Genomic DNA, 14,285 nt, shown 5'->3' on the forward strand with positions numbered 1-14,285 from the left:
TATGCGAAATGCTATAAATAGACACAACGAATATTCCTATATGAAAAATCGTTGCGCATACCTATTTAGATTTATGTTTTCAATTTCTATGATATGACAAATTTATAATTATGAAAAACCTTTTGAATTAAAAATCTGTATTACCGGTAAAAACCCCAGAATTCATAATAAAATAAACATTTAATAGGCTAGTTTTTCAACTTATAAGTGAGCAATTGTGTATTGAACAAAGGATAAAAATAAAACGGTGGCTAAGCGGCCGCGTTTCCACTTTTGTGGTGGCTTAGGTCGTAAGCGCGAAGGAGTTAAGCTCATTCCGAATACGAGCATATAAGTTCGAATCCTAAAACTGATGTAAATTAAATTTTTTTTAATTTTTTTATGTTATTAATTGGAGTCTAAGCATATCATAATTCAATTTCTTTAATAGCATATTTTACTTCCTGAGATAATTAAAATATATCAGGAAAATATAATATGTTCATATGTTTAGGTTTATTGAATATTTCCTTATTATGCGTATTTACACAAATGTGATAATCACACATACATTCTTAAATACACGTACGCTGATGCTTGCTTCTTCTTGCCCCGCACAAGCAATGACTTTTGTCTACGCTTTTTGCTTTTTGCGAGTTGAACGATCGCAGGCAAGGAGGGATTGGGGCGCACCGCCACATAATTATTTCAGATATATATTTTATTTATCGAATTCAGTTTGAAAACGATTATAGGTATGAATTTATTGGTATATATATATATATATATATATATATATATATATTGTATTACGAAAATAATTCATAAATGCATCAGTATTTTTCAATACAAATTAAGCAACATATCAATATATTATGAGCCCTCACTTGACACGCCTATGTGCATGGTGGCAAGCCAACGAAATAACGGCGAGTTCGCGCGGACATTGTGTTGTTGAAAAAAACCAAATGACGACTTTGCCGACAAACATACATATTTATATACATACATACAAACGAGCTCGCATACATATTGACGCCAAATTTTGCGCATCGTCGCGGAGTTGACAAAATTTGTTTCAATCGACAATGTCGATCGGCTATGTTGTCTCGTTTGTCCTTTTTGCAGTGGTTTGCTATTGAAAGTTGACTTATGCTCTTTTGAATATAAAATGGGCTAAATCGAAAAACTATGAAACAATGATAATAAGTAAACATATAAAAGTACTATATGGACTGTGCTTAGAATATATAGAAGTAGTTAATGATTTCATATGAATGTCAATTTGATATAAATTTTATAATTTAATGCCATAAATAGTGCATAATATGAAAAAATATAAATATTATTTAAACTCGAATAGGTCATGTTGCCAATTCTCCTTTCTGAAGTGAACATCAGACAAATTCTTCAATTTCTGATTTTTAGCAAATGTTGTGAGGAAGCAGCTTGTGGGCAACATACAAATGCGAGGGGGATGGTAGGATTTTCAGTGGTGGCTGTCAAATTGTAAAATTGAATTTTTCTCGTTTTACTCAATTTCATTCATTTATTTCGCATATGCGTAGGAATTCTATATGAAAACCAAATGTAGTTTACCAGGCGCACAGAAAAAATAGCGCGGCGCAGAGTTATGAACGAACGCACTTTGCTTTGAAGCAGCGCACGTTCCTTATGAATGAATTTGTTGTCGTTGTAATATAAAATACTTAGAAAATAAGCCGCGAGTTTGCTTGAATATTATTGGCCGATGCTGGTGCGTCTACGTTTTTTTGTCACTTGCGCGAATGTTTGATTTTTTGCGAAAGACATATTGAGGGACATACATATGTACATATGTATACATATATGCAAATATATTTGGACATGCGAATGAAAGAAGGCAATTTCAAGAATATTCACATATGGACATATGAACATTTGAAGCAAGTAAACAATAATAGCTGTTTGAATTCACAGATTAAACCCAAGAGCTTGAATATTGTCTGTGGTGCTGCTTGTATAGCAGACTTCTTTATTGCAATGTGAAATATTTTGCCTAAGTTCAAATCCTATCAGATATTTTTTTATACTCTTTTTTTATTTTTATATTCCTTTTTTATTAAATGATATTTTAATTCTATTTTCATATTATTTCCCTCATTATTTATATTTTCTTGTCGGAAGTCAATTACTTTCATTTTTATTATTTCAATTTTTGTTTATGCGCATATCAAAGAACATCTGCGCATATGTATGTATATACATTTTGCTTATAGAGTGGTGTAGTTCGTTGCGTAAATTGACAGCTGTGGTGACATTTTATTTTCGAACTTGCGCGTTTTCGATGTTCCTTCTTAGCAATTAACATTTTAGTACTGCTAACATTTGCTCCTTCTCTACTCATCAACATTCTCTGCCCTCCGTCAAGCGGTTCCTATAAAATCATCTAATGTCATATCAGAGAGAAAATTTAATGTCTCTGGCGTGTTTATTGCTTGATTAATCGCGCTCTTAGTAGCTTTTAACAGTACCGTTATATGGGGAGTGGACGTGGCTGTCACCCGATCTTACCCATTTTCACACTGTAGATAAAGGTGCTAAACAAATTCTTCCATGAATCTGGTTGTTATAGCTTTAGCGGTTTTGGAGATAGGCACATTAAACTTATTAGAGGATGGGACCACGCCCACTTTAAAAAAACTTTAACTGCAGATGCATGTTTCTATAGTGATCCTGTATACCAAATAACAGTCTTATATCTTATTGTGGAGCTTAGTTATGGCAATTTATTTGTTTTCGATTAGTGGCGTTTTGTGGCCGTGGCAGTGATGAAACGATATATTATTTCACTAAAATTAATTCTAACTAATCAACTTCACAATACCGATTGTAAAACGGGACTGAGATCACGTCAAATATAGCATATAACTGGTAAAAAGAAACTTCACATATTTACCGATAAATCATCGAAATTTTCTGTTATTAATTATAAAGTTAATTAACAATATCATAATATAAGATTAGTTTTAATTATTAATATATTATTCACAATAAATATTAAACTATAAATCTTAAAAATTTCACTAACTTATCTTTAACGGTTGATTCAAAAAAAAATTTTTAATTAAAAGTACTTAAAATTTTAATTTTAACAAAATTATTTTTAAAACTAAAATTTAAAAAAGTCGTTTAGGGGATACATTTTACACTACAACTACAATATATAATACAACGGGGTAATAACGCCGATTTGGATGCACAGTATTCAACTGTGGGGTACGACTTGTGCAATTAACATTGATATAACACAAAGATTAAGTGGACAATGGGGAACCAGATGACGTGATCTTGATTACAGTTAATGTAAAACTGATAATAACTTGCAACATTGTACTAAAGATTAAACTTGGGAAAAATTGTAATGTCCTGATGCCACTTGGCACTCTGCAAAGGTTGGTGTTGGAAATGAGCGAAATCGCACTATTGCTACAACCATAAAAGACCATTAAACGAAAACGTATAAGGTGCTATAACCAGAGAATGTTGATGAATAGAGAAGGAGCAAACGTTAGCAGTACTAAAATGTTAATTACGATGGAGGAACATCGAAAACGCGCAAATTGGAAAATAAAATTTCACCACAACTATCAGGGTACGAAACGAACTACACCACTCTATAAGCAAAATGTATACACATACATATGCACAGATGTTCTTTGATATGCGCATAAACAAAACTTAAAATAATAAAAAGGAAAATAATTGACTTATGAAAAGAAAATATAAATAATGAAGGAAATAATACTAAAATAGAATTCAAATATCATTTAATAAAAAAGAGTTATAAAAATAAAAAATAGTATAATATATAAAAATATGATAGGATTTGAACTTAGGCAAAACATTTCATTGCAATAAGGAAGTGTGCTATACAAGCATCACCATAGATGATATTAGAACATATTTGTCTAATCTGTGAACTCAAACAGCTATTGTTGTTTACTTGCTTCAATGTTTATATGTCTATATGTGAATATTCTTGAAATTGCCTTCCTTCATTCGCATGTCCAAATATATTTGCATATATGTACACATATGTACATATGTATGTACCTCAATATGTCTTTCGCAAAAAATCAAACATTCGCGCAAGTGACAAAAAAACGTAGACGCACCATCATCGGCCAATAATATTCAAGCGAACTCGCGGCTTATTTTCTAAGTATTTCATATTACAACGACAACAAATTCATTCATAAGGAACGTGCGCTGCTTCAAAGCAAAGTGCGTTCGTTCATAACTCTGCGCCGCGCTATTTTTTCTGTGCGCCTGGTAAACCACATTTGGTTTTCATATAGAATTCCTACCGCAAATGCGCGAAAATAAAAATGAATGAAATTGAATTTGAATGTCTTCAGTAAAATTGAAGAATCAGCAAAATTTCAATTTTACAATTTGTATCACTGAAAATCCTACCATCCCCCTCGCGTTTGTATGTTGCCCACAAGCTGCTTCCTCACAACATTTGCTAAAAATCAGAAATTGAAGAATTTGTCTGATGTTCCCTTCAAAAAGGAGAATTGGCAACATGACCTCTGAGCGAGTTTAAATAATATTTATATTTATGCATATTATGCACTATTTAAGGCATTAAATTACAAAATTTATATTAAATTGCCATTCATATGAAATCATTAACTACTTCTATATATTCTAAGCACAGTCCATATAGTACTTTTATATGTTTACTTATTATCATTATTTCATAGTTTGTCGATTTAGCCCATTTTATCTAAATACGACGCTATGAAAATGCAGCCCAATCGGTAATCGCAATATTTCAAAAGAGCATAAGTCAATTTTCAACAGCAAAGCCCTGCAAAAAGGACAAACGAGACAACATAGCCGATCGACATTGTCGTAAAATTGTGGATTGAAACAAATTTTGTCAACTCCGCCACGATGCGCAAAATTCGGCGTCAATATGTATGCGAGCTCATAGGTATATATGTATGTTTGTCGACAAAATCGTCATTTGGTTTTTTTCAACAACACAATGTCCGCGCGAACTCGCCGTTATTTCGTTGGCTTGCCACCATACACAAAGGCGTTTCAACTGAGGGCTCATAGTATATTAATATGCTGCTTAATTTGAATTGAAAAATACTGATGCATAAATTACTTATTTTCGAATTATAATATTAATATACGTAAAAATATAAATACACATATATTCATACTTATAATCGTTTTTAAAATAAATTCGATTAATAAAAATATATCTGAAATAATTATTTGGCAGTGCGCCTCAATCCCTCCTTGCCTGCGATCGTTCAACTCGCAAAAAGCAAAAAGTGTAGACAAAAGTCATTGCTTGTGCGGGGCAAGAAGAAGCAAGCATCAGCGTACGTGTGTTTAAGAATGTATGTGTGATTATCACATTTGTGTAAATACGCATAAATAAAGGAATATGCAATAAACCCAAACATATGAACATATTTTCCTGAAATATTTTAATTATCTCAGGAAGTTAAATATGCTATTAAAGTAATTGAATTATGATATGCTTAGATTCCAATTAATAAAATAAAAATTAAATAAAATTTCAGTTTCATGAGTTTTAGGATTCGAACGTATAGGTTCGTATTCGAATTGTGCTTAACCCCTTCCCGCTTACGACCTCAGCCACCACAAAAGTGGAAATGTGGCCGCTTAGCCACCGTTTTATTGTTATTCTTTGTTTAATAAGCAATTGCTCACATAACGCACATACATAAGTTGGAAAAATAGCCTACTAAATGTTTATTTTATTATGAAATCTGGGGTTTTTACCGGTAATACAGATTTTTAATTCAGAAGGCTTTTCATAATTATAAATTTGTCATATCATAGAAATTGAAAACATAAATCTAAATAGGTATGCGCAACGTTTTTTCATATAGGAATATTCGTTGTGTCTATTTATAGCATTTCGCATATTGTGTGGTGTATTTTTCTTTTTCGAAGTTATATTTTTCGATGTTCCTTCATGTGGAATTACAAATTAGTACTCAAAAAGTTTTCATTTAACATTTGCTCCTTCTCTATTCATAAACATTCTCTGCTATAACTCAGCTTCAAATTAAGAAATCGAATATAATAATTGTACAATAGTATACTATAATTTTCATTTATAGTTCTATCAATCAATCAGTTATCCCCGCCAGATGTCTCCCGTTATCATTTCTGACAGAGAACGTATATCATTGAATTTCTGAATTCGTACAATCAAATGCGCATGTTCAGATAAACGTACATATGACTATATAAGATTAATATGATAAAAGATATACAATTATATAGGAATTCATATTATGTAAAAACTATATAATATAATATTATTAAATGCCCAAATTGACTATAAATATTATTTCGAAATTCCATAATTTAATAGATCTTATCAGTTTTTCATGCATTCATAAAAATTCGTAAAATGATATTCATATCAATAAATATGATGATATGCAAATAAACGTATAAAAATATAAGCTAAAAAGCCAACATGCAGCTGTAATATCAAATCAAGTCTCTGAGCGTAATTTTCATTGAATTCTCAGCTCTGTTCACTCGCTACTGTTAAAATTTCTCCTTCTGAGCCAGATGTGGTGAAATTCACTAATAAAATCTTGTTAGGTTTTGACAATTCACACGCTGGTCCGCAATTGAAGCTCCTCTATAATATACGATCTCTGTTTTTGAATCAGCAAATATTACGGAGTAGGGATAAAAAACATTCTCGATCGTAGCAGTGACTATTATTCGTGTCATTTTAATTTTTTAGTGCAACTCTCGAGCAGAGAACGTATATCATAAAGAAGGTTCATGGTGTGCCGATTGTCAAAATGTTCCGTGACACCGCCCACTTTTAGGAAAAACCCCATATCTTGGGATCTGCTTAACAGATTTCAACCACATTCATTACATAACATTCAGTGCGAAAATGGGCGAAATTGGTTTACAACCACGCCTTTTCCCCATATAACACCATTTTAAATTCCATCTGATTCTTTCACTTTCCACTATGCAAATCAAGCAACAATAACGGTATCGGGGTAAAACTTGGCGTGAATAATGCTTTTAAAGTACTAGGTACTGAATATGTGAACCCCAGTACCTATAGTTCCCTTTTTATCGAAAATATCGGTCAATATGTAAGATATATAATTGAAGTTTATGTAATAAATGGATTTGTCAGTAAATAACTGAGGCAACAGTTCCTACTTCTACTTAATAAAATATATAAAGAAATGTCAAACGAGTATATAGCCGTTCCTTACTTTAATTTAAATTACATATTTATCGGGTGATCCAAGCAGAGGTACTTTTTTCATCAGCCTTTTTTACAGATCACGTGTGAGTCGTGTCAAGCTATCATGTCATTGTTGTTTTTTGTTGTTAAGTACTTGTATTGTTTGACAAATCGTTCAACTTTATTATGATAATTCACGTTCTGTAAAGAATGTGTTTCGCGCGCTTCGCCTAACTTATGGTTAACATGATCGGCCTGCTGATCGTACTATTCGCAACACCATTACCCTTCTTTAAACTCAGCATTCATTAGAAGACCGTGGTAAGTCGATTCGGCGCCATTCGCAGCAATTCGGACTGACGCATGGAACGACTTGGCGCATTTTACGTCGCGATCTTTCTATATTTCTTCAAATACAATGCCGTTGAGAACGTAACCGTCAATGGCGACCATTATCGCGCCATGATAACCGACTATTTGATGCCTGACATTAAATCTCGTGATCTTGGCGACATTTGGTTTCAACAATACGGCGCCACTTCCCACACATCGCATCCATCAATAAATTTATTGAGAGAACACTTCGGTGAGCAGATAATTTCACATTTTGGGCCGGTCGATTGGCCACCAAAATCGTGTGATATCACACCGTTAGACTTTTTCCTGTGGGGATATATAAAATCTTAAGTCTATGCGGACAATCCCGCTTCAATTGAGGCCATGGAGCAAAACATCACGCGTGTCATTCGCCAGTTACAAGTCGAAATGTTAGAACGAGTCATCGAAAATTGGACTCAACGAATATATCATCTGATATGTAGCCGCGACCAAAATTTGAAAAATCTTCAGAAAATAAATACCAAAGAATGTTCTTTCGAATGATAATAAACAATCCTAATTAAATTTGAATTTTCTGCGTTTTTTCTTTAAAAAAGTAGGGAACCTCGAAATAGATCACCTTTTACAATATTAAAATCCCTCAAAATCTTATCACTTACTGCGAGAAATATATGTATTTAATCTATCACACTCTTCAATCATTTCAATATCTCCAAGACAGTCTCCTGGCCCGCTAATAGATTCTAATTTATCCACATATATGTGTTTTGTCTGATAAAGATAAATCTTAATATAATTTAAAGAAGAACTTAGCGTTGGAGAATTATTTGTTATACTAACCCGATCATAAACTCTTTTGTATAGCTCCACTTCTCCACTCAGTATAAAATACACCGTGGAAGGTGGATCGCCTTCCTTTATTATTTTCCTTCCAGGACCCACGAATGATAATTTAATTACTGGTGTTAGCCTAGCTCGTACTTTCTGAGGAATATATTTGTACATATATCATTTGAAAATAAGATGGTAAATTTAATCGATAACTAACCGGTGGTATTCTAGAAAAACACATGAGGCTTGCCAACAAGTTAACTAACTTTTTCCGGTCATCTACTGAACGAAGGTAGTGATGGGTCCGCAATAACGTCTTTTCCTTAAATAATACAAATAAACTTTCATTATATTGATAATAGTCCATTATCGGAGCGAAGTTATTGATGGACATTTAACAAATTTTTAACATGTCACACGTTCCAATTTTACCAAATAAAATTTTTAAATTAGTTTTAACGAAACAATCAATTTTACGAAACGAAATAAGAACTGATATATCAATGCTCTTATTCTCAATAAATACAAAAAACCTATTATTATTAACATATTTCTTTTTTGTAAGTATTGTAGCTACTAAACTCGGGAGTATATTTTCAGGTGTTGGAAAATCTTTGTATTATATTAATAACGAAGGAAGGGCTAAGTACGATTTTATTATTATTCCGAAATTTTCAAGGATCAAAGCCTTGGAAATTCTTTTAGGTATTCACAAAACTTTATATTCAACAATTGAACATTCATTATTTGTAGAAACTGCGAATATATTACAATTATATAATATTTGGTATCTTATATTACAAGGCATACCTAATCAATTTTATTAATATACTAGCTGTCTACGTTATTTCTCAGGAAATGTTTTTTCAGAAATATTTTTTTGTAGTTTGATTAATTTATAGTTTGGAACATAAGAAACAATGGCCCCCAGACCCCAATCTCAGAGATAACAGATTCGCCTTGCTGGCATCTGTCCCCCAACCAAAACGGAAAAAAATAAAATAAAAACAATTTGAACCTTTTCCCAATCTTTCAGAAATAGAAGTGAAAAATCTAAAATACGTTGTAATATCGTCCGTTCATATTAATAAACCATTAAATAGGTGTAACTGCTTTGCCATTCATACTGCATTAAAATTGGTATGCAAAGAAATTATCAAAATCACAGAATTATGCGACGGAAGTCTGTGCCTATTACTAAAAGACAAATCAACCGCCGAAAAGTTCATTCTTACATTCATACTTTTGACTAGTACCAACTACCCAATCACATAGATGTCACATGGCATTCAGTTAAGGTTAGACCATGTTTGTCAAATCCTATGCAATCCAAAGATATTTTAAAATACAAAACAAAAGTAAAATGGAGCAGCAATAAACATATATAGAAATCAAAGTCTACCAATTGTTGGTCGTCGTCCTTTCTTATCGTAAGCCAACTAATTAATCCAAAAATAATAATAAATAATACCTAGATCCCACTTAAACAAAATTTCTCTAGCTAAGACATTTTACATATTTTAATAAAATCCCAAAATCCTTTAGTTTGGTTGGGGGATTTTAACTCATGGAGCCAAAAATTTAAGACAGCAATCTCATAGTTTTAAACGATGGCAGTACTATACACTTCTCTACTCATCAATCACTCACTCATCTAGATGTCACAATATGTTTCACTAAAATGTTTCCATTATGTTCTTGAAAGGTCCTTAGTGACCTCCATGGTAGTGATCCCTTCACTTTCATGATAGATATCGGACTTCACCCAGACAAGTCTATAAAAAAGTTTAAACCTATTTTTCTAATAAATAAAGCCAATTAGGATAATTTGAAAAAAGATTTCTGCTCATCAATATCCAACAAACTCAGTGTTTCTAATAATTCTGCACTTGTACGAAAAATAAAACGTTCTTTTGCACACCATACCTCAAACTAAAAATACATATCAACTCCGAAATGAACCATGGTGGAATAGTGAGTTAGCAAACCTTAGATCACAAAACGGAAAAGCTGGTATAAATACAAAAAAACACGCAACCTTCTGACCTCTTAATATTATATATAAACGCGATAATGTTTTTTTTAAATGACAAACCAAAAAGGCAAAAAACTTTGTGTTATAGAATTTACTGAAAATATCAACTCCACAAACTCTCTTCAACATGTTTGGCGAGATATATGTTAAGACCCTAAAAAAAACCTATTACTACAATCAATTACTTAAACACCCAATCTGGATTAACAAACGACCTGAATATCCTAGTGGAGGGCTCATATTCTAGTGACTTTACTTCTACCAAACAGTTCGTGACTGAAAAGCGAAAATATCTGAGCCATAACCTCTTACCTAACGATAATCTTAGTAATTCAGCGCTAAATTTAGAATCAAATATAAGCACTGACAAGTTTGAGGACGCGATATCCAACTCCAGAGGTAAAACACCTGGTTTAGACAGGATTGCCTATGCCATGTTAAGAAACATCCCACAAAACGTTAAAAAAAGGAATAGTAAATCGTTACAAGAAAATACCTTCAGACGAGTATATCCTCAAAGTTGGAAAATAGTTGAAGTCATTCCTATATCGAGGTAGGAGGAGTACTATATGGACTGTGCTTAGAATATATAGAAGTAGTTAATGATTTCATATGAATGTCAATTTGATATAAATTTTATAATTTAATGCCATAAATAGTGCATAATATGAAAAAATATAAATATTATTTAAACTCGAATAGGTCATGTTGCCAATTCTCCTTTCTGAAGTGAACATCAGACAAATTCTTCAATTTCTGATTTTTAGCAAATGTTGTGAGGAAGCAGCTTGTTGACATACAAATGCGAGGGGGATGGTAGGATTTTCAGTGGTGGCTGTCAAATTGTAAAATTGAATTTTTCTCGTTTTACTCAATTTCATTCATTTATTTCGCATATGCGTAGGAATTCTATATGAAAACCAAATGTAGTTTACCAGGCGCACAGAAAAAATAGCGCGGCGCAGAGTTATGAACGAACGCACTTTGCTTTGAAGCAGCGCACGTTCCTTATGAATGAATTTGTTGTCGTTGTAATATAAAATACTTAGAAAATAAGCCGCGAGTTTGCTTGAATATTATTGGCCGATGCTGGTGCGTCTACGTTTTTTTGTCACTTGCGCGAATGTTTGATTTTTTGCGAAAGACATATTGAGGGACATACATATGTACATATGTATACATATATGCAAATATATTTGGACATGCGAATGAAAGAAGGCAATTTCAAGAATATTCACATATGGACATATGAACATTTGAAGCAAGTAAACAATAATAGCTGTTTGAATTCACAGATTAAACCCAAGAGCTTGAATATTGTCTGTGGTGCTGCTTGTATAGCAGACTTCTTTATTGCAATGTGAAATATTTTGCCTAAGTTCAAATCCTATCAGATATTTTTTTATACTCTTTTTTTATTTTTATATTCCTTTTTTATTAAATGATATTTTAATTCTATTTTCATATTATTTCCCTCATTATTTATATTTTCTTGTCGGAAGTCAATTACTTTCATTTTTATTATTTCAATTTTTGTTTATGCGCATATCAAAGAACATCTGCGCATATGTATGTATATACATTTTGCTTATAGAGTGGTGTAGTTCGTTGCGTAAATTGACAGCTGTGGTGACATTTTATTTTCGAACTTGCGCGTTTTCGATGTTCCTTCTTAGCAATTAACATTTTAGTACTGCTAACATTTGCTCCTTCTCTACTCATCAACATTCTCTGCCCTCCGTCAAGCGGTTCCTATAAAATCATCTAATGTCATATCAGAGAGAAAATTTAATGTCTCTGGCGTGTTTATTGCTTGATTAATCGCGCTCTTAGTAGCTTTTAACAGTACCGTTATATGGAGAGTGGACGGTCACCCGATCTTACCCATTTTCACACTGTAGATAAAGGTGCTAAACAAATTCTTCCATGAATCTGGTTGTTATAGCTTTAGCGGTTTTGGAGATAGGCACATTAAACTTATTAGAGGATGGGACCACGCCCACTTTAAAAAAACTTTAACTGCAGATGCATGTTTCTATAGTGATCCTGTATACCAAATAACAGTCTTATATCTTATTGTGGAGCTTAGTTATGGCAATTTATTTGTTTTCGATTAGTGGCGTTTTGTGGCCGTGGCAGTGATGAAACGATATATTATTTCACTAAAATTAATTCTAACTAATCAACTTCACAATACCGATTGTAAAACGGGACTGAGATCACGTCAAATATAGCATATAACTGGTAAAAAGAAACTTCACATATTTACCGATAAATCATCGAAATTTTCTGTTATTAATTATAAAGTTAATTAACAATATCATAATATAAGATTAGTTTTAATTATTAATATATTATTCACAATAAATATTAAACTATAAATCTTAAAAATTTCACTAACTTATCTTTAACGGTTGATTCAAAAAAAAAATTTTAATTAAAAGTACTTAAAATTTTAATTTTAACAAAATTATTTTTAAAACTAAAATTTAAAAAAGTCGTTTAGGGGATACATTTTACACTACAACTACAATATATAATACAACGGGGTAATAACGCCGATTTGGATGCACAGTATTCAACTGTGGGGTACGACTTGTGCAATTAACATTGATATAACACAAAGATCAAGTGGACAATGGGGACCCAGATGACGTGATCTTGATTACAGTTAATGTAAAACTGATAATAACTTGCAACATTGTACTAAAGATTAAACTTGGGAAAAATTGTAATGTCCTGATGCCACTTGGCACTCTGCAAAGGTTGGTGTTGGAAATGAGCGAAATCGCACTATTGCTACAACCATAAAAGACCATTAAACGAAAACGTATAAGGTGCTATAACTCAGCTTCAAATTAAGAAATCGAATATAATAATTGTACAATAGTATACTATAATTTTCATTTATAGTTCTATCAATCAATCAGTTATCCCCGCCAGATGTCTCCCGTTATCATTTCTGACAGAGAACGTATATCATTGAATTTCTGAATTCGTACAATCAAATGCGCATGTTCAGATAAACGTACATATGACTATATAAGATTAATATGATAAAAGATATACAATTATATAGGAATTCATATTATGTAAAAACTATATAATATAATATTATTAAATGCCCAAATTGACTATAAATTTTATTTCGAAATTCCATAATTTAATAGATCTTATCAGTTTTTCATGCATTCATAAAAATTCGTAAAATGATATTCATATCAATAAATATGATGATATGCAAATAAACGTATAAAAATATAAGCTAAAAAGCCAACATGCAGCTGTAATATCAAATCAAGTCTCTGAGCGTAATTTTCATTGAATTCTCAGCTCTGTTCACTCGCTACTGTTAAAATTTCTCCTTCTGAGCCAGATGTGGTGAAATTCACTAATAAAATCTTGTTAGGTTTTGACAATTCACACGCTGGTCCGCAATTGAAGCTTCTCTATAATATACGATCTCTGTTTTTGAATCAGCAAATATTACGGAGTAGGGATAAAAAACATTCTCGATCGTAGCAGTGACTATTATTCGTGTCATTTTAATTTTTTAGTGCAACTCTCGAGCAGAGAACGTATATCATAAAGAAGGTTCATGGTGTGCCGATTGTCAAAATGTTCCGTGACACCGCCCACTTTTAGGAAAAACCCCATATCTTGGGATCTGCTTAACAGATTTCAACCACATTCATTACATAACATTCAGTGCGAAAATGGGCGAAATTGGTTTACAACCACGCCTTTTCCCCATATAACACCATTTTAAATTCCATCTGATTCTTTCACTTTCCACTATGCAAATCAAGCAACAATAACGGTATCGGGGTA

The 14,285-nt window shown here is 32.2% G+C and overlaps 1 protein-coding gene across 5 annotated transcripts in view; it reads right to left on the reverse strand.

Moving 5' to 3' along the window:
• The window catches only part of LOC106624016 (uncharacterized), a 216,977-nt gene that overhangs the window by 19,889 nt on the left and 182,803 nt on the right, over positions 1-14,285 (reverse strand). For all 5 annotated transcript variants that reach the window (XM_070113099.1, XM_070113097.1, XM_070113100.1 and 2 more), the window contains 3 exons: positions 8,637-8,741; positions 8,429-8,572; positions 8,248-8,359 (listed from right to left, as the gene is read on the reverse strand). In XM_070113099.1, the coding sequence (XP_069969200.1) occupies positions 8,248-8,359; positions 8,429-8,572; positions 8,637-8,741 (361 nt within the window). The remainder of the gene's footprint in view (positions 1-8,247; positions 8,360-8,428; positions 8,573-8,636; positions 8,742-14,285) is intronic.

This window comes from Bactrocera oleae, chromosome 2 (genome assembly GCF_042242935.1).
Source record: "Bactrocera oleae isolate idBacOlea1 chromosome 2, idBacOlea1, whole genome shotgun sequence".
Lineage (NCBI taxonomy): Eukaryota > Metazoa > Arthropoda > Insecta > Diptera > Tephritidae > Bactrocera > Bactrocera oleae.